The sequence below is a fragment of the Ailuropoda melanoleuca genome, chromosome 8 (assembly GCF_002007445.2).
Source record: "Ailuropoda melanoleuca isolate Jingjing chromosome 8, ASM200744v2, whole genome shotgun sequence".
Lineage (NCBI taxonomy): Eukaryota > Metazoa > Chordata > Mammalia > Carnivora > Ursidae > Ailuropoda > Ailuropoda melanoleuca.
The window spans coordinates 7,332,126-7,359,628 of NC_048225.1; the positions used below are offsets into that span (position 1 = coordinate 7,332,126).

Sequence of the window (27,503 nt, forward strand, 5' to 3'; positions counted from 1 at the left end):
AGTAACAACTGACCTATTAATAAATAAATTCATTCGATAAATATTTATTGAGTACTTACATACGTCAAGCAGTGTTCCAGGTGCTGGGAATAAAGCGCTAAACAAGACAGACCAAAATACCTGCCTTCACGGAGCTCACACGTTAGTGGACGGACAACTGTAATGTCTCTGTAACACCCCTTCAAAACAGCCCAAAGACGTGAGGAGACAGCCCCGGAGTCCCCAGGACTGTTTGCCATCCCAGGAGGGAAGCTGACTGGTACGTGTGCAGCTGTTAGAGCCCTGGCAAGACGGTGCAGTCCCCGACGGACCTCGGTAAACTATAAATTCGGAGGCTAGGTTCTCACCACCGAGTGATGGCGGAGTGTGCCTGTGCCGGGGAATGCAGATGAAAGGGTTGCCACTGTTCACTGGATCCCCAGCTGGTTCAAAGTGACAAAGGCGGCCACAGACATGCAACATCAGTTTTCTGCTAGCCCACTCACACCACCCGTACGACACATTTCCTCTTTCCTATACAGTCTCACCTTCAGACTGAGGGCTTAAAGCTCAAAACTAGGTCAGGGTAAGTAATGGTCCTCTTATGTTAAATATCATTTTTATCATTCTAGAGTCTTTATTATGGAGTGGTAAAAGAGATGGTTATATTCACAGGGAATTCAGAGTAGATTAGTAGAACAAGGAGAGATTTCTGTGGAAATCATCTTAGTTTTCCTAGACCTATTCATAGCCAGATCCACGCAAGGCGTCACAGTCCCCTGACACCCATCACCAACAGACTCCTGCTTATAATGTGACCATGCAGGGGAACACACAGTCGATGTATTACAGTACACTGAAGCACCTGCAGCATGGCCTGGTGCCTTGGACCTTGCAGTGAGCATAAGGTTAAAGGGGAAAGAAGAGTGAAGAAAGAAGAAACAGACTGTACTGCTCCTTGCTGCTGATTCCAAGTCAATCACGCCTACTGCCAGTTTGTAAAATTATCTTCTAAAACTCTATCTTTTCCTTCAAAACACTCAGCAAATTAAAAAGAAAAAAATCTCATCTGGGTAGAAGTTTGGGTCTTTGCCTTTGTACTAACTTTGTTTTCAAGAATAAAAATTTTGCTAGAAAGGCCCCGTGAAGGAGAAGCAACTCACCACTTAGTTGCTGGGCTGCAGCCAGGCGGCTGGGCTTCAGGATGAACTGGCACTGCATCTCTCGGGGCAGCTGTTCCATAAGGAAGGACTCCTGGAGGTTGGAAGGGGTGGTGGAGTCCTTCGATCCCTGTGTCAGGAGCATAGTGTCTCGAAGATGGCTCATTTTAATTCCATAAGGATATTCATGCCCTACACAGAGAAAAATCTAAATGTAGGCTTTAGGCTGACTGGCACTGTGAGCATGAGTGCTACATACTAGAATGCATGGCAGTTTGCTCCTGGGACTTCGGGAATAAAGAATCCTTTTGTTGACTGAATGATCCCTGTGCATGCTCCTACACTTGGAGACCACTACATAATGCAGGTGGCCCTATCAAAGTAGTTTTAAGCAGGTGGTGGGGAGGGTGGGCAGAAAAAAGCAAAAAGAAAAAAAAATCTTTAAAGAATATCTTCTTTGGAATTCACATATTAGTTTGTGACTTGCAGGATGTTGACTTTTCCTATGTTTGCATCCAGGACTATTTGAAGATACTCTAGTTCTCCTTTGACACTAATTATATCTGTAAATCTTCAGCAAATCCTTGACATCTCTGGGCCTTAAACTCATGGTTTAAGATATTTACCCTCCCTTACCACACAGTGATAAGGATCAAATAAGTCAACTTTAATGGCTAATATAATTTAAATAGTGAGGGCAAAGAACTATGCATTTCCAGCATCATTATTATTCAACACAAGATGTCTGTCTGAAAAAGACGTTTCATTACTTGTTATTAGTTAGATCATCAGAGTTACTCCAGAGCATCAGGACTGGTTTGTCTGATTTATGCTTCCCTCCCACTGCTGCCCTCTGAGGGTGGTGTTCACAGGCAATAATCAGAAGGAAGACTGTGCAGGGCATTGGAAACACAGAAACAGGATTCAAAAAGTAATCAGCAAACTAGAAAAACTAAACCCTGGACATCTAACTGCAACATGACTTTTTGCTCTTTAGTATTTTCAGCAATTGCATTTTCTTAACTTAAACCTTCACGTACCACTGTGCTATAGATTTGCTTTTTTTCTTCTTCTAAGTACAGAGAGTAACTTCTATTCTATTCCTAATTTATCACTAAATGTACCCTGTGAACTCTTCCCTTTCCATCTAGCACAGGTATACAATATCAGTGTTCCAATAAATAATATCGAGCATTACAGCTGCTTCCAGGGATTAAGCCCCCCCAATAGCCAGCCCCTAAACTACAACTGAAGTTTCCAAGACACATTGAAATATACAAAAGACAATTGCTGCTAAATCATGTCCCATGGTTTTCTTTTTTTAAGTGAGTTAGCAATGAAGCTTGAAGCTGTTTTAAGTCCGAAAGCTACTAAGTAGTTTTAATTAATATATTTTATGAAAACAATTATTTTAACTATTTATTTTATTTTCTTCACAACTTGGTTGCTCACTGATTTTTACAAAAATGACAACATTAAAAAAGAAACCAGAAATGCAATGAATTTTGGCCTCAGCTGTGTACATGACAGCTTACTTTAAGTCTAAGAATATATATTTTACAGAAAGGTTTGGTTTTAGATTATTCAGATCACTTGAAACACCCTGAATTACACAGTAGTGATCTTTCAGGTAAATGAAAGGATTACATGAGATAACAATATAATATGCTTTGCACAATATGTGGCAGATAGTGAGCATTTGAAAGTTATTAGCAGAAATCATCTTCATCAATATTACTGTCATCATCTCAAGATCTGCTCCAGATACTGCCCCTCATTTTAATTGCTCTATTTCTGTTACACACAGAGTGAACTTACCGATCAAGAAGTATTTATTTATTTATTTATTTATTTACTTATTTTTAAAAGATTTTATTTATTTGACAGAGAGAGACAGCCAGTGAGAGAGGGAACACAAGCAGGGGGAGTGGGAGAGGAAGAAGCAGGCTCCCAGCAGAAGAGCCCGATATGGGGCTCGATCCCAGGACTCTGGGATCATGCCCTGAGCCGAAGGCAGACGCTTAATGACTGCGCCACCCAGGCGCCCCAAGAAGTATTTTTTAGTTAAATAATTAAACAAGGTGAGATGTAATCTTTTTACCAATAATTCCTCAGAACAAATGCTGGAAAAATCTATGTAGAGAAATAGCAAAGTTGTGAAATAGTAACTAGCTGCTAAGTCAGTGAATATTTTTAGGACTCTAAATGGGTTAATCTCATTTTCATTATGATGCCTAGGGCAGGTTTTGAATACGCATTGATCAATTAAGAGACGTGACTGGATTACAGATAGTCTTCCACAGAGTTAATGTAGTAGGGAGGAAAGGGAAGAGGAAATTCAAGAATTGGATGTGAGGGCTAATCGGCGGCCTTCAGCCCAGGTCATGATCCCAGGGTCCTGGGATCAAGCCCAGCATTGGGCTCCTTGCTCAGCAGGAGCCTGCTTCTCCCTCTCCCTCTGCTGGCCATTCCCCCTGCTTGTTCTCTCTCCCTCTGTCAGATAAACAAAATCTTAAAAAAAAAAAAGAATGTGAAAAATAAATGTATAGGGAAAGGAATACCAATACATATTGGTTTCTTAGAGAAAAAAATTTAAAAAGGTATGCAAAATAGCTCTGTTTGGGGGCGCCTGGGTGGCACAGCAGTTGGGCGTCTGCTTTCGGCTCAGGGCGTGATCCCGGCGTTATGGAATCGAGCCCCACATCAGGCTCCTCTGCTGGGAGCCTGCTTCTTCCTCTCCCACTCCCCCTGCTTGTGTTCCCTCTCTCGCTGGCTGTCTTTATCTCTGTCAAATAAATAAATAAAAATCTTAAAAAAAAATAGCTCTGTTTATAAAATGAAAAAATAGAAAGGGAAATTTACATTTCTCTTCTCGACTATTTGCCTAACACTTAGGAAATGGTTGATAGGTTAAGTATCAAATGAATAAATAGATATATGAGATTAATATTTGATGGTGCTTGCATTTAAGACCACATGACCAATTTTCTGAGATATTTAGAATCATAATTAAAACACAATCTCATCTTAGATTTTTGAAGAAACTTACCAATAAGTGGGTATGGTGCTTCTTCTTTGCCAGAATTAACCCATAACTGGTAATCTCTCTCAGAGCCCTTGGGGATAAAAGAAGTAATAATAATTCTTTCATGTTTGGTAATTGAATAAGGACACATTTTTTGGTGGGGCATTTTTATGTTTTGAAAAAAGTGGAGATGATATAAATGCTATTCAGGTTCATGGGCGTGGATACAGTTTTTGAAGATGGCAATGCTAATTGCTACAACCTATCTTCCCCTGTCTCATCCCTAGCAGAGGACTCAGGAGTCCTGCCCTTTTTCCCTAGTGATGACAAGGGATCCACAGACCACAATGGAAGCAGGCCCTCACAATTATGGGTAGACCACAGAATGTAAAATTATAGGTCTCTTTACAAAGCAAAAAGAAACGTCCTAGTTTTCTACAAGGTTAATCTCTTCTTTAGAGTCCTGACTTCTGCTATGCCTCTGGACTTCTCAGAGAATACTGGACTTAATCTCCAACAAGCCCCTGCAAAGACATTCTTGTTATCCAGAAAGCCAAAAACACTGCTGTGTCAGTGATGAAAAAGCAAAATCTCAGAGGCTGATTATTAGCTCAGCTATTTCTGAGCAGAAGGAGAATGACCAAGAGGCTCTGAGGAGATAGGTAGATGGCACAGTCTACACTGGTTTTATTTTGGGCAAGTCCAGTCCTGGGCACAGAAAGGACAAGAATTCTGTCTAGAGAATAGGCCCAGTCATAGAAAACAATGAAATTGTTCACTAGCAGAATTATAGCCCAGCAATACTAAAAATCTTACTTGAAAGAAATACTAAATTATGTAGACTTTGCTGCATTCTCCAGGAGAAGATAAAGTAAAATTGTTTTAAATGAGGCTAGACGAGATAGGCAATATGGCAATATTCAATATTCTTACCTTTAGTTTTTGATTAAAAATCATGGTCCTGATCTTATAATGGAAGGTCCTAGCTGTGAAGAATAGTCTCTGGCTTCCTCCCCTACTCTGTTTGTCACTTCCCTCCTCATCCTCTACTCTAAACACTTTATTGCAAATGGGGAAAGCAAGCACCTAATGAGAATTCATTCTTTCTTTTTTCTTTCTTTCTTTCTTTCTTTCTTTCTTTCTTTCTTTCTTTCTTTCTTTCCTTTCTTTCTTTCTTTTCTCTCTCTCTCTCTCTTTTTCTTTTCTTTTTTGGTACTGTCTGAAAACACTGAAATAATCCCTTAGAACAGAACAAATAGCCTCAATTCTTATAATGAATAGAAATATTTTTGGTCTCAGGAGATGGATCACTTTTTTCAAAGGAAATGCATAAATAAAATGAGTTTTGTCATTAATTAATCTCCCTTTCCCTTTAACTATTCACTCTCTTCTAAGGCATAAACACATAAGTTTAAAAATCAATGCAGAAGTGCCTGTTTTACCCAGTGTATATAAATCTAATTATATCTTCCATATATTATTAAATTTAATTTAAATCATATTTCAAAAAAAAATCAGATTTCTTACCTAAAGTCTGATTTCTCTGAGTGCTTAAGGGCTTACGATAGCACTGTGTATAAGTAAATCTAAATATAACTTATCAGACTATGGCATATCTAAAACATATGACATGTTACATCATAGTAACACTGTGGTTTCATATTTATAGAGAATCTGACTAAAGAAATGGTGTTATTCAAGTGTTTCCTTTAGTTTCTAACCTTCTGAAAGTCATTCCTTTTAATACAAGACCCACCATGTGGCGTTTATATACTGGTAGGGAGGAGACAAGGAGAACTTTCCTATGTTCTCCCTATCTCATCCTCAAACATGCCAATCTTCTCCATTAATAAAATTTCAAAAACTTACCTTTGCCCCACAAAACAGAAAGAAGCAGATACTACATGCAAAATGGGGGAACATGTGGTATGCACACTAAAGCTCTTTAACTCCACGATCTAATTCAAAGCTTGTGTTTTAATTTACCAATTCATTAGAGGTACCAGCCATCTCATCTTTTGGATCAACAGCCAGTGAATATGGATTCTAGCTATGCGTTCTTCGTGTATAAATTCTACTACAGAGCAAATCCTTCAGAATTCATCATCCTGAGACTGATGAACTCTTGGGATAATAGGAGAATAATTAGGTAAAGGAGAAGAATCAGAAAAGGAGATAGGGAAAGAATAGCCATTGAGTGACAAGTGGGAAGGAGGTTAGAACTTTCTCATTAGAATCTTATACCAAGAACCCTCCCCACCTGTATATGCATATAGCATATACAATAAAAATACATATTATTATCACTCTAAAATTATAGCCTTATCTTATTATGGTTTCCAGTTTACTTAGGTCTTACAATGTCAGTCGAAGAGTAGTGTCTAATATTAAAGCTTTACTGTCCTTATTTTCTCCATTTTTGGGAATAAAACATGAATTTGGTGTCGCTAGTAATCAGGTATCTTATGATGAGAGGGATAACATTTATATGGCTCTAAAGTATCAAAGTTTGTTTTAATGAAGAATATCTAGTAGAGTAACTTACAGTTATCCCTAGCATTGGTAGTGACATGTTGATAACTTCATTTGCTGTATCTGAATTCGTTACGGTTATAGTTTTAGACTGCAGAAAAAAAAGAAATAAGAAATATAGTTATACATAAAGGATATTAAATCAGGTGAGTAAATAATAATTATGAGATGATTACCCAAAGGCTAATTCTGATTTCAAGTATTAACAGCATAAAGCATATGACTTAAGTAGAACAACAAACCCTTGACAATAATTTACTTTCATTCCATTATATCTTATGCCTTTTGATAAAACATCTATTTCTCTTAATATAAAGAAAATGTAGCTCACAAAATATAAGACCTTCAGCAAGAAAGAAAAAGATTAACTACGTCTGAGAGACAGTACATGGACTACCCTTCCAACCCCCATCCCCGACAAAAACCTAGTGCAGTTGGTGCACTGAATCATCTCCATAACTGTATTTCTGTAATGCAAAGTGTGAGAAAAAAGGGAGAGAAAGTTCTCCTTCTTCCTGAGTACTGTTTTCACAGTGTGGGTTTCACAGTCATTTACTTTCATGGTAAGAAGTTGAGGTAAAATCAATAAAAACTGGCTACAAAAAGACATTTAAAGTTTCGAATTTTTAAAAACCACTATTATTGAGCACTATGCCAAACCCCATGGCTACTGAGATTTTCAGTGTTGAAATCTGCAGACACCTTAAAACCATAAGTCTGGCAAACAGGACAGAATTTTAGAAAGCTCAATTCTGTTGCCAACTCTGCTACTGAAGAGGAGATCTCTGATATATCTGTGCTAAACTACATTTAGAAATTACTACTTTTTTTTAATATTTTACTTTTTTTAAATATTTTGCTATAAACAGAAAAGAGATTAACAAGATTTTGAGATATCTATATAGAGTTCACTGAATTCTAAGACACTGAAATGTAAGACAATGTTATGCTATCAAAAAAATATTTACTATGTACATAGGTTTTACATATTATAATTATCAGATGAATCAAGCAATTAGGGCTGTGTCCCTTATAGGGCTTAAATGGTATAAATAAGTAGTATAGGCAGAAACAAAATGATATAAAAACAAAAATGAAAAAGAATAATGCTAAGTGAAATCCACTGACAATTCACCACTTATCTTTCCATTATAGTATTTTTTTACCTCTGTGAGCCGATTATTTGACATGACAAATTGCCTCTTAAAGTTTTTGCTAATTGATTTCAAATTGTGCTTCTTGTGCTCCAAAGAGTACGCAAAAGTCTCTCAGAAGCCAAAAGGCAGGGCTTAGAGCGCCCACCCCAGTGTCTTCTACCAGAGTGGCACAGATGTCTTATACACTGGGCTTTAACTTGAGATATAGTTTTATGAAAAGCAACTGCTTTTTTTTTTTTTAAGTCTGAAAACCTATCCTTAAATTAAATTTTAAAGAAATTCTCTCATGAAGCCTTTTGTAAGATGAAGAATCTTTCCTGTAATACTAATAGTATCTCCTAATGTACCTGATTTCTAAGATAATGATTTTTCTTAATATTAGACACATTCATTCAAAACAGCAATTATAGGTGTGTGTTTTTCCTTGCATGCCTTTCTGGCAGACAAAAATGAATTTCAGCAGATAGTCCTCTTTGGCTAGTAAACAAAACAAACAGACAAAAATGAGAATGTGGCTTTTTTTCCATGTTAGCAGAATTCACTGACAGGCTGTGTATAACTAAAGGCCAAGGATAAAGAATGCTTTCCATACATACATTCCTATTTTGGGGGGAATCAATCTTTCTGGAAGCAGGGCTCCCTGAAAGGAGGCTCTTGTCATGATGCAACTTCAGAGAACCAAGGACAGTGTGTTGTATCATCGTTGAGTTAACCAGGGTACTTGTGATAAAAACAGAGCACCCAACCTGACCATATCCCTTGTCTTCTCTTCCAAAGAGAATGGAACTCTGGTCCTTTCTCAAGCACCACTTTCCATACAATGAAAATATTTAAAAAAATTCAAGGGATTTTCCATGAAAATGCTAATTATAACCAACCGCCACAACAACTGAATCAGAGCTGGCAGAAAAACAGAGGTGGGTTTTTGTTTGTTTTTTGCTGCTTTGCTACAGTAGATCTCTGTAGTTTCACACCATAAAAATTTGAGTATTTCCCTCAAGCAGTGACATCTGGCACTCATGCCAGAACATTTGCATAACTTTGCTTTTGGCCAAAACATAACTGTTTTGTACTAGATCTTTTTCCAGTGTGATCCAGAACTGTTGTGAAGTATGGCAATGCATAGTATCATAAAAATATCCAGAAGTTTCCATTTTGTTCATCATCGATAACATCTTGGCATTTATTCTGTATTTGTGGTCATCAAATTTTACTTAATAACTAGGGCTAAATAGGCTTAATTTTTATTTGACCAATATGATAAAAACTGTGAGGTAGAAACATACTGGTCCCTTAAAAATGTCACCTCTCCTAGTTCATCCATTTACTAACCAAAGGGATTCAATCCCTAAAAATTCAGAGAATGAAGAACTATCTAAAACCACCTTCTACTTAAGAAGTGACAAGTTGGAAAAAATTGCTTAATACTAATAGGAAATTTATCCTTGTGAAAATGGCTTTACTACAAGCCTCTGCAGCTGCTATTGAAAGGATCCAGAGAAACATTAATGCCAGAGGGAGGAAAGAGACATCTGACAAGCAGTATTCTTTCCAAGTGTAAATATGAAATACTGTAGTTAATGTGAATTTCTCTTGCTTCATTTTCTCTAGGATTTACTTTTCACATATACAAAGACATACATAGACCCAGGAAAATGCATTTTCCCACAACGGTATTTCTAAATGCCTGCCTTCCACAGCACATCCACAGTCTGTCTGTCTGCCTGCCTGCCTGTCTCTTTTCATCCATGGTGCTCTGCTTTATGCAGGGACTTGGAATTTAATTTTCTGGCTTAGAAACACTTACATAGGCACAATTCCCAATGTCCTTGGCGAAGATTTTGAGGGGAATGCTCTTCGGGTAGTCCTTCTCTTTCTCTAGATTGATGTATCTAATCAAATGCAACAACAACCCAAAACAACACTGAGTCAGATGGATTTCACTAATGGCTTGTTTTAAAATCAATATTTTGCTAATATTTTGCTAATATTTTCAATATACTTTTATGCTATGTTTTAAAAGACAGATGGAAAGACTCAGCAAAGTCTGATTACATTATGGGTTGGAAGAGAACTAAAAAAAATTCTCAGGACATTAGGTATGGGCATGGAAACGAATGGGGGATCTATTTCAAGTGAGGCTGGAGAAGCACAGTCAGGTTTAGGTACCTCAGGGTGGTGTTTTATCTTCCAAGCTTTCCTACCTTCCCTGGACAGGCCCAGATCTTACGGAGCATATGTCCTACTTGACTACACCAAACCAAGACAGTGGCCTTTTACTTCTCATTTAGCTCTCTGGTAGAGTGTAAATCTTCCCTTAGGAAGGTAGTAAGGGGAGGAAGGAGGGAAGGGTTGTGGAAATAAGAGAGAAACCTAAATTGACCATTTACCCTGTATGCTCAAAGGTGAGGATAATAATTGATTTTTGAGGTGCTTGGCAGAAAACCTTCCATATATGGAAACTTAATAAATGCTCTGAGGAAACCATTTGCTCCAAATGGTAGGCTGGAGATGTGGAAATGGGAGAGATTATTGACTAATTTCTGTCTAGAATTATCTAACCAGACCTCAGTGTTCTCCTTCCTAGAAAGTAAGGTATACATGAATGAAGAGAACACTGTTTTCAGTAAGTAGTAGCTAGTGTACAGTTCAAACAATAGTTTATTTTGAGGATAAATGAGTAATTTCTGCTAAGGAAAAGAGGAATAGTTTGGGGCACATCTCTGCATAGAAGAATTTAATTCTTTTAACTACAGGGTGAAGATTAAGACTATGTTATACTGAAAAAAATACCTCTGAAGGAGAGAGAGCCATTTGTCCTTTTGTTCTGGAGAACTGCAATCAAAGAAAATAGGAGAGAAAAATTAAACACATTACACATTTATGCTAACGTATCTGATACCGTCAATCCAGACAAAATATCCACAGCCTGATACTGAGGGAGCTGCCCAGTACGGCAACTCTGGCATAACGGTGCTCTGAAGAATCTGCAGGTAGAAAATCCCCATCAGGAAACACTATGTGGTCAAGTACAGTTCTATTAAAACCTCCTGAATCGATCCAAGACAGGGCCGTTTTCTTACTTTATGGCTCTTTTACAAGCATAACTCTTACGGTGGAACGAGTATTTGATCCGGAATCTAAACACCTGGTTTTCAAAAACATATGCAAGCTATCTGATCATGAGTGAATCACTTCACATCTCCAAGCTTGTTTCCACATCTGTAAAACTGGGCTAATTGTCTCAGAGTGTTTTTGTAGCTTTAAATGCCATACAAACAGAAAGTATGCTCAATTTGAGATAAGAGATTAAAGAGAAATTTGGCATATTGATGGAAATATCTTGGCCCAGAAACCAGTTTCCTGTCGGGAAAAGAACTATTTCTACATATAGCAGGATTTTAATTTAGTTAATTAGTTCACAGAAAACCTATTCTTAATTACTACAATCTTCTAAGATCAGCTCATTTACAACTAAATCATTCTTAATAATTTTTCTGAAGTTACTGCTACATTTAATTCTTAAACTTGAAAATAATTCAGTGTTTATTTCTAGACGGATGGTCTTGTTACTCACTAGCTTTTGAACCATATTTCTAATCTTAACAAAGTTGGAAACCCTTGTTATTTTCTTGTTCCAGAAAAATACACTCAACAAGTATTTGTAATTTGTTTCTGTTGCTTAGCAATTCTCTCCATACACAACTCCCAGGATTGGGCATCAGAAAGTACACTATATCTCTTTTACCAACCATCCAATTTTCATCTCCCATAGCTCCTTACAAACTCTTAATGTATTCACCCTTCCTAAACAGAACACTTTCTAGGTTCATTTGTGGCAAATCTTGGATTTATTTAGGAAAAAACTGTGTTGAAAAATAGGTGAGTTTTCTTTGGCCCTGTGAACCTTTTTCAAAGCAGCTAAAGAAAATTGCCCCTGTAAAACACTTAGTATTTTTTTAACTCTTTATTGACATGGAAGATACACAGAAAAAACTGTGTAACGCTTAAGTGCACAGCTTGAACATTTTCCACAAACTGAACACACCCACATGACTACAACTCATATTATGAAATAGAAGATCACCTCGGGAGGACTGCTTATGCTCCTTTTCAGGCACGAGTTCCCACTATTCTGACTCCTAACAGAACAGTAGAGTTACGTTTTCTTTGTTATAAATGTAACCAGATAGTATGTACTATTTTGTGTCTGCCTTCTTTCATTCAACACTACGTTTATGAGACTTACCCATATTACTACATGTGGTTTTAGATTGTTCATTCTCATTGCTGTGTTCCATTGTTTGAATATACAGCACGTGGTACTTCAAAAATAAACAATTTATGAAGTGTGTCAGGCTAACTCATTGAGATTGATTTATGTAGTCTTGTGTTCTCCCCTTTCTCCTACTCTGTGCAAGAAGAATCCAGAACTTCTCTTTAGTGATTCTTAAGGCATTTTTAACAAACTAAAAACAAAAGTACTGCAAAATCAAGGTGATCTCAGAGTTTTATCAATACCTAAGCTTATCTGATAAGAGCAGGAAGAGGACAAAGCAGGATATCTTAGAGAAAGAGAAAAGGCAAGGCAGGTTGGAAAGAGACCCTCAAATTTGGGAGGGGATGGAGTCTGTTACCGCTGAGAGTGAGCAGGGAACCATATGTTACTCGGCTGAGATGCCTCAGGAAAGAGAAAGACCCCACAGGAAATGACTGTAAGCAGCAACCAGGGAGGCCTGTTCCTGAGTTTTTATATCAGCAACAATACCTGCACCCCACATAGGGCAGGAATCAGAGAGTATCTCTGAACCTAAAGGACACAGAAAAAGATGTGACCACAACAGGCTAAAGGTCAGAATCCTTCACCTGTTTGGAAGACATCACAGAAACCTGCTGGCACAATGGAGGCTCAAGGTGGGTTTTCATTCTATCTATAAATAAACAGGCTTTTCTTGCCTTCCTGAGTTTGTAGACTAAGATTCATACTAGGTACTTAAGTTAAAATATCATTGTTCTGAGTCCTCTTATAGACAGGTCCTTGTCAGATTTCAGTACTTCCTGCGTATTTGAACAATGCTCTCATTTTACTGTGCCGTTATCTGTAACATTAAGGTTCAGTGCCTGCTCTTCAGGCAGATGTAGGTTTGAGAATCAGGGTACAAGAGCTCCTTCTGGCCATTGTTGAGATGTGATGATCTACTGCATGGCCTAAGGGAAAGCATGAAAAGTTCCCATTTATTATTTGCTCTTCCTCTAACTTGACACAATTGGGAATTCTTCACTGATTCTGGCAGTTGTCAGTCTCAGATTTCAAAGCTATTAGTCTTTACATTCTTGGTTTCTTTATAGATATTACAGTGACTGGCAAGGAGAACCCGCTTCTTGAGCTGCTAGTCTGATGGCATTTTAAACTGATCATGACCTAGATTTTTCTTAATATTGATGGATATATATCATTTCTGATGTTCTTCATATACCATTTCTGATGTTCTTCAACCATTCCTAAAGGTTCAAGCTTCCCTCTGATATAATTTTGCTTCAGGTTGAAAAACTTCTGTCTGCTTTTTTTTTTTTTTTTAGCAAAGTTCTGCTGGAATAAATTCTTAGAGTTAAAAAAAATCTTTATTTCACTTTCATTTTTGAAGGATATTTTTGTTGGATATAATATGCTAGGTTGAAAATTTTTTCTTTCAACACTTTAAAGATGCCATTCCACAGTCTTCTGAAATTGCCATAGTTTCTGATGAAAAAGCCACAGTGAGGCACATTATTGTTCCCCTATATGTAATGTGTTGTTTTTCTCTGGCTGCTTAGAAGATTTGCTCTCATCTTTGGTTTATAGCAGTTCGTCTATAACATGACTAGGTGAAATATTCTTCATATTCCTGTCTGGGGTTCACTGAGCTTACTAAATCTGTACATTTGTATCTTTCACTAGGCTTGGGAGATTTCTAAACTATTATTTCTTCAAATATTCTGTCCTATTCCCTCTCTCTCCTCTTCTGGAGTTCCAGTTACATGTATATTGTATCTTTTGGTATTTTCTAACAAGTCTCTGATGCATTTTAAATTAAAAAATGTCTGTTTTAGGGGTGCCTGGGTGGCTTAGTCAGTTAAGCATCTGACCCTTAATTTTGGCCCAGGTCTCAGGGTCGTGAGATCAAGCCCTGCATTTGCTCCATGCTGGGTGTGGAACCTGCTTAAGATTATCTCTCTCTCTCCTCCTCCTCTGTCTCGCTTTCTCTCTCTCAAATAAATAGATAAGTATATAAATTTTTAAAAAATGTCTGTTTTCTCTCTTCTTCAGAATGGACAATTTGTATTGATGTATCTTCAAATTCACTGACTCTTTCCTCTTTCATTTCCATTCTGCAACTAAGGCTACATAAGGGTTACATATATAAAATTTAAGATATTGTAGTTTTCAGTTCTAAAATTTTCATTTGGCTCTTTTTTATATTTTCTACTTCTCTGCTGAGAAATCTTTTCATTCATTTCAGCTGGCTTTTCTTTTTACCTAGTGAGCATAATTATAAAAGTTGGTTTAAAATTCTTTTCTGGTAATTCCAAAATGGATCATTTCAGGATTGGCCTCTATTGATTATCTTTTCTGGTTCTTTTATGTGAAGAAATTTTAGATTGTATTCTGGACATTATGAATATTTTGTTTTGGAGACTGAGTGCTGTTTTATTTGCAGTGTTGATGTTTTTGTCATCAACAGATAACTACCTTGATTAGACTCAACAGCACCTTGGTACAATTCTTTTAGCCTTAGTCAAGTTGCTTTGAGTCTGCTCCATGCATCTCAGCAATCAGTCAGACACTCGGGTAGAATCTGTATACCAAATCTGGGGTTTCCCTCCTTTGATACTCTCCTTTTTGAGATTTCCTCCCTCACTTTCTTGTAGCTGTGGCTGACTCAGATTCTGTTCTCTGGTTGTTCGGCCAGAAAGACTGGGGGTTTCTGTTGGTTTAGTTGCCCTGCACCATGATATGACTGTAGCCTGCTCTCAAGCCAATTCCTTAAACACAGGAAACTCACCCCATGCTGGTGCCTCCTTCCAAGTTTCAATTCCTCTCCAAAATCTGCCAACTTGTGTTCACTTTGCAGAACCTTTAGGTGGTGGTTGCTGTTTGTATTTTGCTCAGAGTTTACAGTTGTTATCTGTAGGGTGGTCAGTCTGTTAAGACCTCACCCTGCCATACCAGGGCCAGAACTCTTCAACAGCTTTTTTTCTTAAAATAATCTTTCAATTTTAAAATAAGTTTAGACTTTCAGGAAAGTTGCTAAGATATACAGGGAGTCCTTGGATACCTTTGACTTTTCAGTTTCCTAAAGTTATCCTCTTACAAGGGCACACTTGTCAAACTAAGAAACCAATATTGGTACGTTACTATTAACCACGTTCGTGACTCTTCAGATTTTGCCAGTTTTTCTATTAATGTCCTTTTTCTGTTCTAGGACCCAACCCAGGATAACAGATTGCATTTTGTTGTCATGTCTCCTTAGTGACTGTTCTAGGACAGTTTCTATGTCTTTTCCTATTTTGTTTTCTGTTTTTTTAACCGTGGTAATCTGGAGAAGTGCTGGTCAGTTTAACTTATAGAATATCCCTCAGTTTGGGCTTGTTTGAAGTTTCTCTCATGTTTGTACTGGGGCTATGGGTTTTGAGGTGGAATAACACAAAGGTGAATTGCTCTTCTCATCACATTCTATCAAAGGCTACATGGCATCATAAGTGATGTCAATTAACCTTAATAATTTGGTTAAAGTACTAAACTTCTTGAAGAATACAATGTGTGTAAAACTTGTTTCCACATTTTCACTTCTTAAAACAAGTTTCATGGAAACTCTTGAATTAAAGACATCATGTATGGGCCACCTCCAGTGGCTCAGGTGGTTAAGCATCTGACTCTTGATTTCAGCTCATGTCTTGATCTCAGGGTTGTGAGATCGAGCCCTGCATCAGGCTCCACACTCAATGGGGAGTCTGCTTGAGGATTCTCTCTTTCCCTCTCCACACTGCCCCTCCTGCCATTCTCCCTCTTAAAAAAAAAAAAGACATAATGTAGTTTTGCCCCTTACTAGGTATTACTTCCTTTTACCTGTAACTCCAAGGAGGTCTTGCAACAGAAAATGATACTATCTAGAGAAATATGTCATGGAAAACAAGATATGCAGAGAATGATACAAACATATATTTCTTCCAAGTAAGTTCTTAAAATCTTGTAGTAGGCCAAATTAATGACATGCCTGTTTTTATTAGAAGATTAACAACTTGGAAAATTTTAGTTATCTGGCTTTAGAATGATGCCTGAAGTGTCTGGTGGTAGTGGGGAGAGAAGAAACCAAAAGAAAATCATATGCATGTGAACTCCAACTCTTTAAGTGTAAAACAAACACTGGACTTGAGCGTGCAGCTGTTCAAAATCACAAGTGTGAATTTCGATATGCTCACCCTGACCTGAGAAGTGCCAATTTAGCATGTTCAGGATAAGAGTACAGAGATTCTCTATTTATATATTCTCCAACTGTATCCCAGTCAAGGGGTGAGTCTTAGGAAACTAACTTTCACTTCCTGAGGCATAAATTTGCTTTTGATGGTCACATCTCTCTGCCAAATAAGAACCTGATGTTCAGTTCAGGCACCCCATTATTTTATGGCATTAACTTTATTTCTATAATTAAAAACTATTTCTTTAGAAAATTTGGGAGAATAGGGGCACCTTGGTAGCTCCGTTGGTTAAGTGTCTGACTCTTGATTTTGGCTCAGGTCATGACCTCAGGGACGTAGGATGGAGCCCCACACTGGGGGGGAGGTGTCTACGCTCAGCAGGGAGTCTGCTTGGGATTCTCTTTCTCTCTCTCTCTCTCTCTGCTACCCCCTCCACTTGCTCTCTCTCTCAAATAAATAAAGAAAAAATCTTAAAAAAAGAAAATTTGGGAGTATAAAACAGTTATTCAAACTTAATTGGACTGTTTTATAAAATTTTTCAGTAAAATTCTATTTCAGAGGGTTGAAAAGACCAATTTGAAAGCTCACTATGTAAAACAGTATCTGAACACGAGGGAGGGGGAGGCTGGAGTGTGGTGGCCCCAGAGCTCTGACCACTGCTTCCTCTTCCACAGGCCCTAGGTGCTTCAGTAGAGCCCCTTTAAAAATTATTGGTCAAACCAAGATAAACAACTCGAAGGTTCTCAATATTTACCAGCGCTCTCCACAGACTTTAATAAGAAGCTCTTGGGGAGAAATAAGGCCTACAAGTGTCTTTATTCGGGGTATGTCAAAAGATGTTACTGACTTCAGAATAACTAAATCAGAATAAAATATTTTCCTTAAAAAAATCAGAACAAAATTTGATTAACACTTTTCTTTCCATCCTAGAAATTACATAGTTGACTGTATTTAATATGTCAATAGAGGAGAAACTACGGTTCTTACCTGAAAGTGGCCACAAAGTTCACTGTGGGCCAGCCCAACACAAAGGATTTCATGGCATTGGTGTTGCCTTCTCCCACTTCATCCACACAACTTGCTGTCCACATGTCACTTAATTTTATCTTATTTTTTATCTTAAAGTTGTTGTTATATCTAGAAAGATAAAAACCAGACAAGACTTCTTGTTATTTTGTTTCTTAAATTTTATGAGAGCTTCTGTACATGTGATAAGAGGACAGTTTCCAATAATCATAGGCAAAGAATGTCTTATTCATTGTTTGTAACTTCAGTGCCTACCATAGGAAACTGTAAGGTGGTTGGTTACCTTTGGTCTGAAAAGGCCTTTGAATCATTTGGTGTATTAGTCCTCATGCTTGTGTTTATGGGCAGCAAATGGCCATGAACTGCCTACTTTATTTTTCTATGTTGAGCATTGCATTTGGATCAAAAATCTAGCTTTAAATTTACTGCTATTCTAAAAAATGCACTTATTATTTATAGTTTGCTTACAAAAAAATTTGAGTGGCTGAACAAAAGATTAAAGTACACACTATTTATGAAAATGTTTATAAAATTTTCACTTTAGGAGAGATAGATGTACTTAAAAATATTATCTGGAATTAATTAGAGGAATTTTCAATGTATTTCCAACTGAATGATTACAATATTTTCTACTCTTTACAAGCTAAGTTTAAATTTCCATTCATATCATTTTCCCTTATATTCTGACTAAAATTTAAAAACTATAGCCTCAAACAGACCCTAACCGAAACTGGGGGAAAAAAAAAAAGAAGTAGGAAGTACTATACCTAAGTGGAGTTAACACACTTAATATTTATCTCCAAGGACCAAGAAGGTGATCTACTTTAAGTTGGCAATGAAATTGCTTTTTTGGCAATTTCTACCTAATCTCCCTTAGAACCTGATATTGAAACCACGATTATCTCTTGACCTAAATTCACAGATTTCATGCTCATAATGGGCCCAAGAGTTAGTGAGTTAGAAGGCACCGGGAAAGTTAAAGAGAATGCCCAGGGAAACTTGCATACTTCCTACCATTCAGAATCATTTGTGGAAACAGAAAAAGCTAACATGAGATCAAAGATACTTCAAATGGCAGTATTCCTAAGATTCCTTCATGGACTATTTATAACTTTTTTTTTTTTAATATTTTATTTATTTGACAGAGACAGCCAGCGAGAGAGGGAACACAAGCAGGGGGAGTGGGAGAGGAAGAAGCAGGCTCCCAGCGGAGGAACCTGATGTGGGGCTCGATCCCAGAACGCTGGGATCACGCCCTGAGCCGAAGGCAGACGCCTAACGACTGCGCCACCCAGGCGCCCCCCTTCATGGACTATTTAAAGCCAGAACTCTTCAGTAGGATTTATAAAATGAAAAAGGATCTTACAGGAACTACGCATGAAGGATAGTCTCGATTCAAAGCTTCATTTATACTTCCTGTAGGGCACACTTCATGTAAGTGTAAAGGAAAGAGCCTTGTGGCATAATAATGTCTATGTTTCATTTCAATATTTTTCATTCTGTTGCTACAAATCTTTAGATTTTTAAAAATGAAACAGACTCAACTGAAGATAAAATCTTATTTCTTTTTATTTTATTGTTAAAAATCTTATTTTTTAGGGGCGCCTGGGTGGCACAGCGGTTAAGCGTCTGCCTTCGGCTCAGGGCGTGATCCCCACGTTGTGGGATCGAGCCCCACATCAGGCTCCTCTGCTGTGAGCCTGCTTCTTCCTCTCCCACTCCCCCTGCTTGTGTTCCCTCTCTCGCTGGCTGTCTCTATCTCTGTCGAATAAATAAATAAAATCTTTAAAAAAAAAAGTCTTATTTTTTAATAGTGACTATTTAGGTAATATAAAACTGAAATGACAAATCTTTTGGAAGGTAAGGTATGTTCCCATTTCTCTTTTTACAGTTTGTGTTTCCTGATGCAGGTTTCTCTCTGTATCAGACACTTCAGATGCCAGGTGGGAACTTTTCACATTTATTGCCCTGGAAAAAAGTCATTGCAATAATTCTTTCCCTAGATCTATAAATTGTCAAGATTATCCACCTCCTGATATAAGAAGTTAATCTAAACGTGTAAACAATCACTTCCATTCTATTGGCTAATATTTACTGGGAACTTTCCAAGTGGCAATCAGCCATTCTGGTAAACACTTTATACATGTTATTTAGTTTAATTCTCACTTTATAGATAAAGAAATGGAGCCATGGAGAGATTTAGCTAAGTAACTTGCCAAAAGTCAAACAGCTTAACTAGCACAGCTAGAATCTGAACTTGAACAGTGTTGACTTCTGAACTTAACTACTATGTATCTTATAAAAAGCCCTGGATATTGTTGGTTTTATAAAGCATCTGGATGGAAGTTCCATTCAGCTTTTCTATTTTCCGCCTTTTGGCCTTTTTTTTTTTTTTAAAGTTTTATTTATTTGAGTAATCCCTACACCCAATGTGGGGCTTGAACTCTGGACCCTGGAGATCAAGAGTTGGATACTCTTCTGACTGAGCCAGGCAGGTGCCCCCAGTCTTACTTTTTTCTCTCTCTGTACCTACAAGGCTTTCTGATGAGACTGTTTACTATGGAGGTGGAAAGGAATCTCATAAACACTTATGTCCACAAAGATAAATGGAGTAGCTTCAAAATACTTAAAACCAGTATTAAATAAAATTTTACATTTAGTCCTGGTGTCACAGAGTGTTTCTTCATATGTTTCACACTCAATTTCCAGTAGTATTAGACCATTTTAATAGAAATTTAAAAGTATGAATCTAATGTGAACTGGCTGAAAAAAAACACAAAATAACAACCCAAAAAGTAATTATTTCCACAATATAGTCCCTTACTACAGGTTTATTAAGATGAGAGATCTATTTCCTTATTTTCCGATGTTTTAATCTCTATACTGGAAGGAATTCCAGTGAACTGTTGAAATACACAGGATTCTAGGGAGATTTCCCTCCACTCAAAGATGGAGATGTTTTACAAAGTATGTTTGGAGTAGAGGACATGGTGTATTCCACAAGTGTCTGATGGTAATTCTACTGATAATGAATAAATAATCAGAACCTTTTTTCCCTCTTCATCTTATGGGCATAAATAGAACTCATCATTATTTCCTTACTTGCTCAGGAAGTAAAATATGAGAAAGTGGAAGCTTAAGAAGGTGTAAAGTCGCTATAGTCACTTCCTTTCAGTAAATTCCAATAGTTATTGACAGAATATTAACTTCTTTCTAAATACTTTAAAGTTTTTAAACATTATGTTAAAAGATGAAAAGCCATAATTCTATTGGAAAAATAGCTTTTCATTTAGCTTTCTACTGAATATCGAAAGTGGTCACAAAGGTCCCATTCAGTTTTAATATTTATTCTAATGAAGTATGGAAAAGAAGGACAATAAACTCAACAGAATTTTAGGTAAACACTGTCAACATTCAGCACAATGTGAATAAAATATCTTAGCCAATAAAAGGAAAAAATTAAAAACCCTTTGTATTATTTCACTCACTAAAATCCACTTAGTTTCACTAAATAAATATGGGGCAGCTGGTAATTAGTTATCCCACTTGAATTTATTTCTATACCGTCAACCTACGGACTGAAAGCAGTTTCTAAATGGAGCCTGAAGATAAGCTGAAGTAATATTGAACTTAATGTAGTAAATTTGTTCACCAAGTACATGATTAAACACTCATACATTTCAACAAATTAACGATCAAGGGTACAACCCAATCCTCCATCGAAGGGTGAGAAGTGACAGGGAAGACACAGTTTTAGTATTACAGGGGACTAATTCTTCTTAGTTGCTGTTAATTTCAGGAAAAAACATAAAGTTCTTATTAAGGATCTGTGAATGTATCAAATGTTATCTATCAGAATGACCATATAATGATAAATTCTCGGCAACATTTTTGCAAGGTGGCAGTATTCAATAATAATGGTTACCTTTTCAAATCTATATGTCCTCTTTATCTCAAGAGTCTTGGGCTTATTATGCCCACCTAACTCCCCAAATTAACTTAGATCACTCACACTTTAATATCCCCCCAAAATGTAGAAAGTACTTAAAATAACCTTTCATGAACTCTCTTAAATAAAAACAGAATTAAATCAACTGTTAATAGATTTTGTCATTCATAAAAACATTTAAGTAGACACAGAGTTCTTTCAAAAGCAGTATGTGAAAATAAATGGTATACATCTTATGTGAGAAAGGGAGAAAGTAAAAAAGTCAGCTCTACAAGTAAATGATGGGCAAAGATTTGGCATATATTTAAAACAGCAATTCTCTAGTGCTAAAGAAGCTATCTTTATATAAAAGGTTTTTCAGCAAAGCACTCCATGGGTTACATAAAACCACTTAGACATTAGCAAAAATCAGAACAATAAATGACAGGTAAGAAAACAAAACAGGTAAGAAAACAAAAGAAATAATGACAGGAAAAAACATCATCTAAAAAAGGTGAAGGAAAACATTTTCCTACATAAGAACTGAATATATGTTACAAGTAAAGAGTCTCTAAGGTCCTAAAGTCCAGGAAATGGATTATTAAAATAAATTTTTGTTGTTTGCTTATTTACCTGCAGGCTGAACACAAAACTAGGCACATAATGGGTACAATGGGGGAACAGCACAAAGGGCCAGCCACTGGAAATAAAGCCTAGATTAAAACCCCAGCTCAGTCATTTCCTATTATATGACCTTGGACAAACCCCCCTGTGTCTCAGTGTTCATTATCTAAAACAACTCTTGTCTTGGAGGATTGTTAGGAAAATGTAATAAGATCTTTGTCATTCTCTTATCATTATACCTCGCATACGGAACCCACCCAGTACATTTTAAGTAAGGAAATGGCAACTAATCCACATTAAAAAATGATTTGTTCCTCTATCAATAGCATATAGCTTCAAATGGACTTAGTACAAAGGCTTGGAGGGAAAGAATTTCCTTTCTATATATTCTTTATAACATCAAATCTACTTCCAAACCTACATTGTAGGCATCACCTATATTCAAAACATGTTTTAAGCTTTGCCTGATTTTGAGTTTCATTCCACTGTAGCTGGAAAAGATATGTGGTAAGATTTCAATCTTACTAATTTTGTTAAGACTTGAGACTCACACTGTCAGAATGGCTGTTATTAAAAAAAAAGAACCCAAAAAACAAAGCAAACAAGCCAAAACCAAAAAGACAGCAAATATTGTTAAGGACATGGAGAAACTGGAGCCCTTGTACACCGCTGGCGGGAATGTAAAATGGTGCAGCCACCCTATGGAAAACAAGATGGAGGTTTCTCAAAAAATTAAAAAAATAAATATTATATAACCCAGAAGTCCCACTTCTGGGTATTTATCAAAGAACTGAAATCAGGATCCTGAAGAGATACTAACATTCACGTGCAGTGCAGCACTATCTACAATAGCCAAGGTGTGGAAACAATCGAAATGTCCACGGACAAATGAATGAGATAAAGAAAATGTGGTCTATACACACAACAGAATTCAGCCTTAAAAAAGATGGAACTCCTTCAATCTGCCATAACCAGGATTAACCTGGAGGACATTATGCTAACAAAATACACCAGTCACAGAACAAACACTGCGTGATTCCACTTATTTGAGGTATCTAAAATAGTCAAACTTATAGAATCAGAGTGGAATGTTGGTTGCCAAGGGCTGGGGGAGGGAGAAAATGAGGAGTTGCTAGTTAACAAGCATGAAAGCATAAAGTCATGCCAGATGAATACATACTAGAGATCTGCCATACAATACTGTGATATTAGTTAACACTACTGGATTGTACACTTAAAGATTTGTTAAGAAGGTAAATCTCATGTTAAGTGTTCTTACCATAATGAAAAAAAAGACATTTTTTTTTTCCTAAGGAAAAAGCCCAACACATTCTGAAACCATTTTCTTATTTTTATCTTTGCCTCTAACTTTCAAAAAAAATATATCAATAGTTCACTAAGTATTCTATACAGTTTCTTACATAAGTAGTTAGATCCTTTTACTCATCGCATAAGAAAGACTATAATGCTATAAAAGCAAACAAAAACTTTCTATGGAGGAATTTTCTATGAAATCCATAAGAAAAGGGGTAAGTAACAGAGACAGCAGACTCTGAAGTAAGATGGACCTACGTTCAAATGTGGGCTCAACTAATCACTAACTTGGGATCTTGGTGAAGTCACTTAACTTCTCTGAGTATCAATTTCTTCTGTTAAAAGAGAAAAATAATATCTGCCTAATAGAACAGTTATACAGGTTAAATTCTCCAGAAAAATACCCAACATACAATAAGATCCAAATAAATGTGAGGTCTCTACTGTTATTAACCCCACTCATACTAAATAGCCTGCATTGCAAAATTAGAATTTAGCTGTGCCCATGCCTTACTTATGACATGGTGTAACTTAGGTGTGAGAGTGAGGATAGCAGAAAAAAGTATTTACTATGCTCTAGTGACTAAAAATCTCTTTGATGGCACTGGATTATTATTGGGTTTGACGAACAATGAAAGTGGGGGATGGGGCAAATAGCAACCACCATGTTCGAGGCGGAATGTTAAATGCACAGGCATGTAGTATTGAGTGGAAAGTAAATTCTTTTGGTTACCTCTCAAGTATATTCCAAATATGTGTGTCTCCTTCATTTAACTGCCGCTTCCCCAGATAAAATCCTCATTGTGTTTCATCAGGACTACTATATGTATCCTCCTGTCCAGTCTCCTTGCTTTTCTACTCATGCCTACCCTCTAACCCATTATCTATCAGAGCCAGAAACAAGATCTTAAAATATGAAGTGCATTATAGTACTCCCCTAATTAAAATCCCTTTGAAGGGTGCTTGGGTGGCACAGCGGTTAAGCGTCTGCCTTCAGCTCAGGGCGTGATCCCCGCATTGTGGGACTGGGCCCCACATCAGGCTCCTCTGCTGGGAGCCTGCTTCTTCCTCTCCCACTCCCCCTACTTGTGTTCCCTCTCTCACTGGCTGTTCTCTATCTCTGTTGAATAAATAAAAAATCTTTAAAAATAAAATAAAATAAAATAAAATAAAATAAAATAAAATAAAATAAAATAAAATAAAATCCCTTTGAATAAAATCCCAACTCCTTATCACAGCCTTTGTTACACCTGGCCTCTAAGATGGCACCCAACGATCCTTGCTTCCTGATATTCACACCCTTGCATAGTTGTCTTCCATGCTGCACTAAGGCTGGTCTGTGTGGCCAATAGCATACATCAGCAATGACGGTATGCCACCTCCAAAATTAGATTATGAAGTACTGTGGCTTCTATTTGGGGTGTTCTCTCGCTTGCCTACACTCTATCTCATACTCTTGGATCTTCCACTTCGGAGGAAGCAATACCATGTTATGAGCAGCCTTGTGGAGACACCCACATGGAGAGGAACTACAGGGTCTGGCCAACAGCCAGGGAGGAACCGAGGCCTGCCAGCGTCCACATGAGTGAGTGGGGAGGCAGATTCGCCAGCTTCAGTCAAGCTGTAAGAAGATTACAGTCCAGTCAACAGCTTGACTGCAACCTCGTGAGGACCTGTGAGCCAGAACCACCAGCAAAGCCATTCCTCAGTATGAGATTCCTCAGTGTGATAGGAGTGTTCCTGAGTATGAGATGTTTGTAGTTATAAATGGTGGTTTTTGGGTAATTCGTTAGGTGGGAATAGATAATACTGATGACAAGGTCCTGATAACCTGGTCCTTGTCTATTTCTCCAACCTCAATTCATATTCTCTTCCTGCTCATTATGCTCCAGTTACAGAAGCTTTCCTGCGGCTCCTTCGAAGGGCCAAGCTCTTCCCACCACCTTTGGATCTGCTCTTCCCTCTGCCTAGAATCCTCATCCTCCTAGTATCTGAATGGCTGGTTGCTTTTCAGCCTTCAATGATTTTTTCTCCCCGACTATTTCTACCTAACATATATCCTATATATTTTTTTTAAAATATTTTATTTATTTATTTGACAGAGATAGAGACAGCCAGCGAGAGAGGGAACACAAGCAGGGGGAGTGGGAGAGGAAGAAGCAGGCTCATAGCGGAGGAGCCTGATGTGGGGCTCGATCCCATAATGCCAGGATCATGCCCTGAGCCGAAGGCAGACGCTTAACCGCTGTGCCACCCAGGCGCCCCCCCATATATCCTATATTTTACTTCACCCTGTACCCAATTTTCTTCATAGCAAAAATCACAATCTGTAATTTCTTCCACACGTTAGAATAAAAGTGCCAAAAAAGCAGGGACCATACCCAGAACATTCTGTACTGTATCCCCTATATGTATTCAGAACATGGCACAGAGTGGGACCCAAATGAACACTTATTGAATGAATAAACAATTGAAACTATATTTTTTTTGCAAAAATAAAACCAAACTATAAAACTCACTTTAAATATTAGTTATGGTAACAGAGGCCAGACATTCTTTACAGTAAGCACTGAATAGAAAGGTTATTTTTGTTAGTGGGAATGCAATTTTATAATAACTGGGAGAGGGTTTACAGTAAACTTACTTGATTTTGGCCACAACAAACAAATCATTGAACAGGAAAAGATGCCGCTCCTGCCTCTGCAAGCCTCTTTTGAGTTCTACCCGGCCATCAATTAGCAGAGTCCTACTGGAGCACACAAATGAGGAGAGAAATGTACAAGTATCCACGCTGGCAGAAGGACTTTCCCTGTAAGAGATCAAACACCACAGATCTTTAGTCAAATGATCAAATATAGGATCAAGTTCTATAAAATTATAGCTTCAAGTTGGTCAAGAAATATAAAGCTCTCTGTATCTTTTTAACGCAATGGCATAGTTTCCTAATTGGTCCTTCAGTCTTTCTCTACACAGTGGTCTTTTACGTGTCATTATGAAAATTTTCAAACACAAAGCAAAGTTCTAAGTTTTATAATAAATAAATAAATAAATATATATATACACACACATATATATATATGCCAACCTGGATTTTACCATTAACATTTTACTGCACTCGCTTTATCATTTATCTATCCAACTATATATCCTATTATCTATTTAATAATCCATTCCATTTTTGGCATTTCAGTATAAACTGTATACAGGAGTACATTTCTCCTTAAATACTTTGGCATCAACACCATTAACTAAAGCTCAATATTTACTTACAATTTTAAAAAAATGAGTGTACAATGAAATGCAGAAATCTTAGGTTTTAGTTTTAGTTTTAACAAATGTATTCACCTGTGTAGTCTAAAACTTTATCAAGTTAGGAACATTATCATGTTCCCCTTGTCCCTTCTCAGTTTTATATTTTAGCTGAAAATGGCTTCTATGTATTGGCCTCTGGGTTGTTTATTTCTTCACTGCAGGATGAGACCATCAGCTCAAAAGTATACTGGCTCCAAACTTACATTTCTACCCACCCGATTATTTTAAAAATCACCCAAACAAGCAGACTTTTAGCGTTTGTAGCTTGACTGCTTTGTATATGTCACATAATGACACCCATATCTGCTAGCCTTGATAAGACAGAGCCTAGTGATCATAAGACTCCAAGTCACTGCTGCCCATTAGAGTTCTCCGACCCAGATTCCCTGCTGTGCTACGAAGCTATATCCTCTCCATGTGTAAGATCCAGGGACACCCTCTTCACTCTTCCTCACCTCAGGAGTTCTCTTGCCCTTCTCCCTTTCTGGGTGGTGGTCCTTTGACCACAAACCTCAAGACAGTCTCATGCCATGAGTGACTTCCTTTCTCCTGCAACCTTGCCCAATGATATCTTTTTCCTTGTTCAGTCCCTAAATCCCTCAAATTCCTTACAATAGTCATTAATCCCCACCCCATCACCCTCAAGGCAACCACTCTTCTGGCTTTTTTTCCACTGAAGACTAGTTTCACCTGTTCTACAATTTCACATAAATGGAGCTGCCATATGTACTTCTTTGTGTAAGCTATTTTTTAGCCAGCATTTACCAGTAATCCATTCCTTTATGCTGCTGAATAGTGTTCCACTACATAAATATATCAAAGTTTGCTTACTCATTCTCCTATTGATGGGCCTGGGCTCTTTCTAGTTTTTAGCTATTATGAATAAAACTGCTATTAAACACTGTACTGGTCTTTTTGTGACCTATGTTTTAATTTCTCTTGAGTAAATATCTAAGAATGGAACTGTTGGGCCACAAAGTAGGTAGATG

At 37.3% G+C, this 27,503-nt stretch overlaps 1 protein-coding gene across 2 annotated transcripts in view; it reads right to left on the reverse strand.

The window, feature by feature from the left end:
• ARHGAP20 (Rho GTPase activating protein 20) overlaps positions 1-27,503 on the reverse strand; it is a 128,952-nt gene that overhangs the window by 26,020 nt on the left and 75,429 nt on the right. For both annotated transcript variants that reach the window (XM_034665721.1, XM_034665722.1), the window contains exons 3-9: positions 25,847-26,011; positions 17,298-17,447; positions 10,647-10,688; positions 9,661-9,745; positions 6,710-6,787; positions 4,189-4,255; positions 1,143-1,331 (exon numbers count right to left, since the gene is read on the reverse strand). In XM_034665721.1, the coding sequence (XP_034521612.1) occupies positions 1,143-1,331; positions 4,189-4,255; positions 6,710-6,787; positions 9,661-9,745; positions 10,647-10,688; positions 17,298-17,447; positions 25,847-26,011 (776 nt within the window). The remainder of the gene's footprint in view (positions 1-1,142; positions 1,332-4,188; positions 4,256-6,709; positions 6,788-9,660; positions 9,746-10,646; positions 10,689-17,297; positions 17,448-25,846; positions 26,012-27,503) is intronic.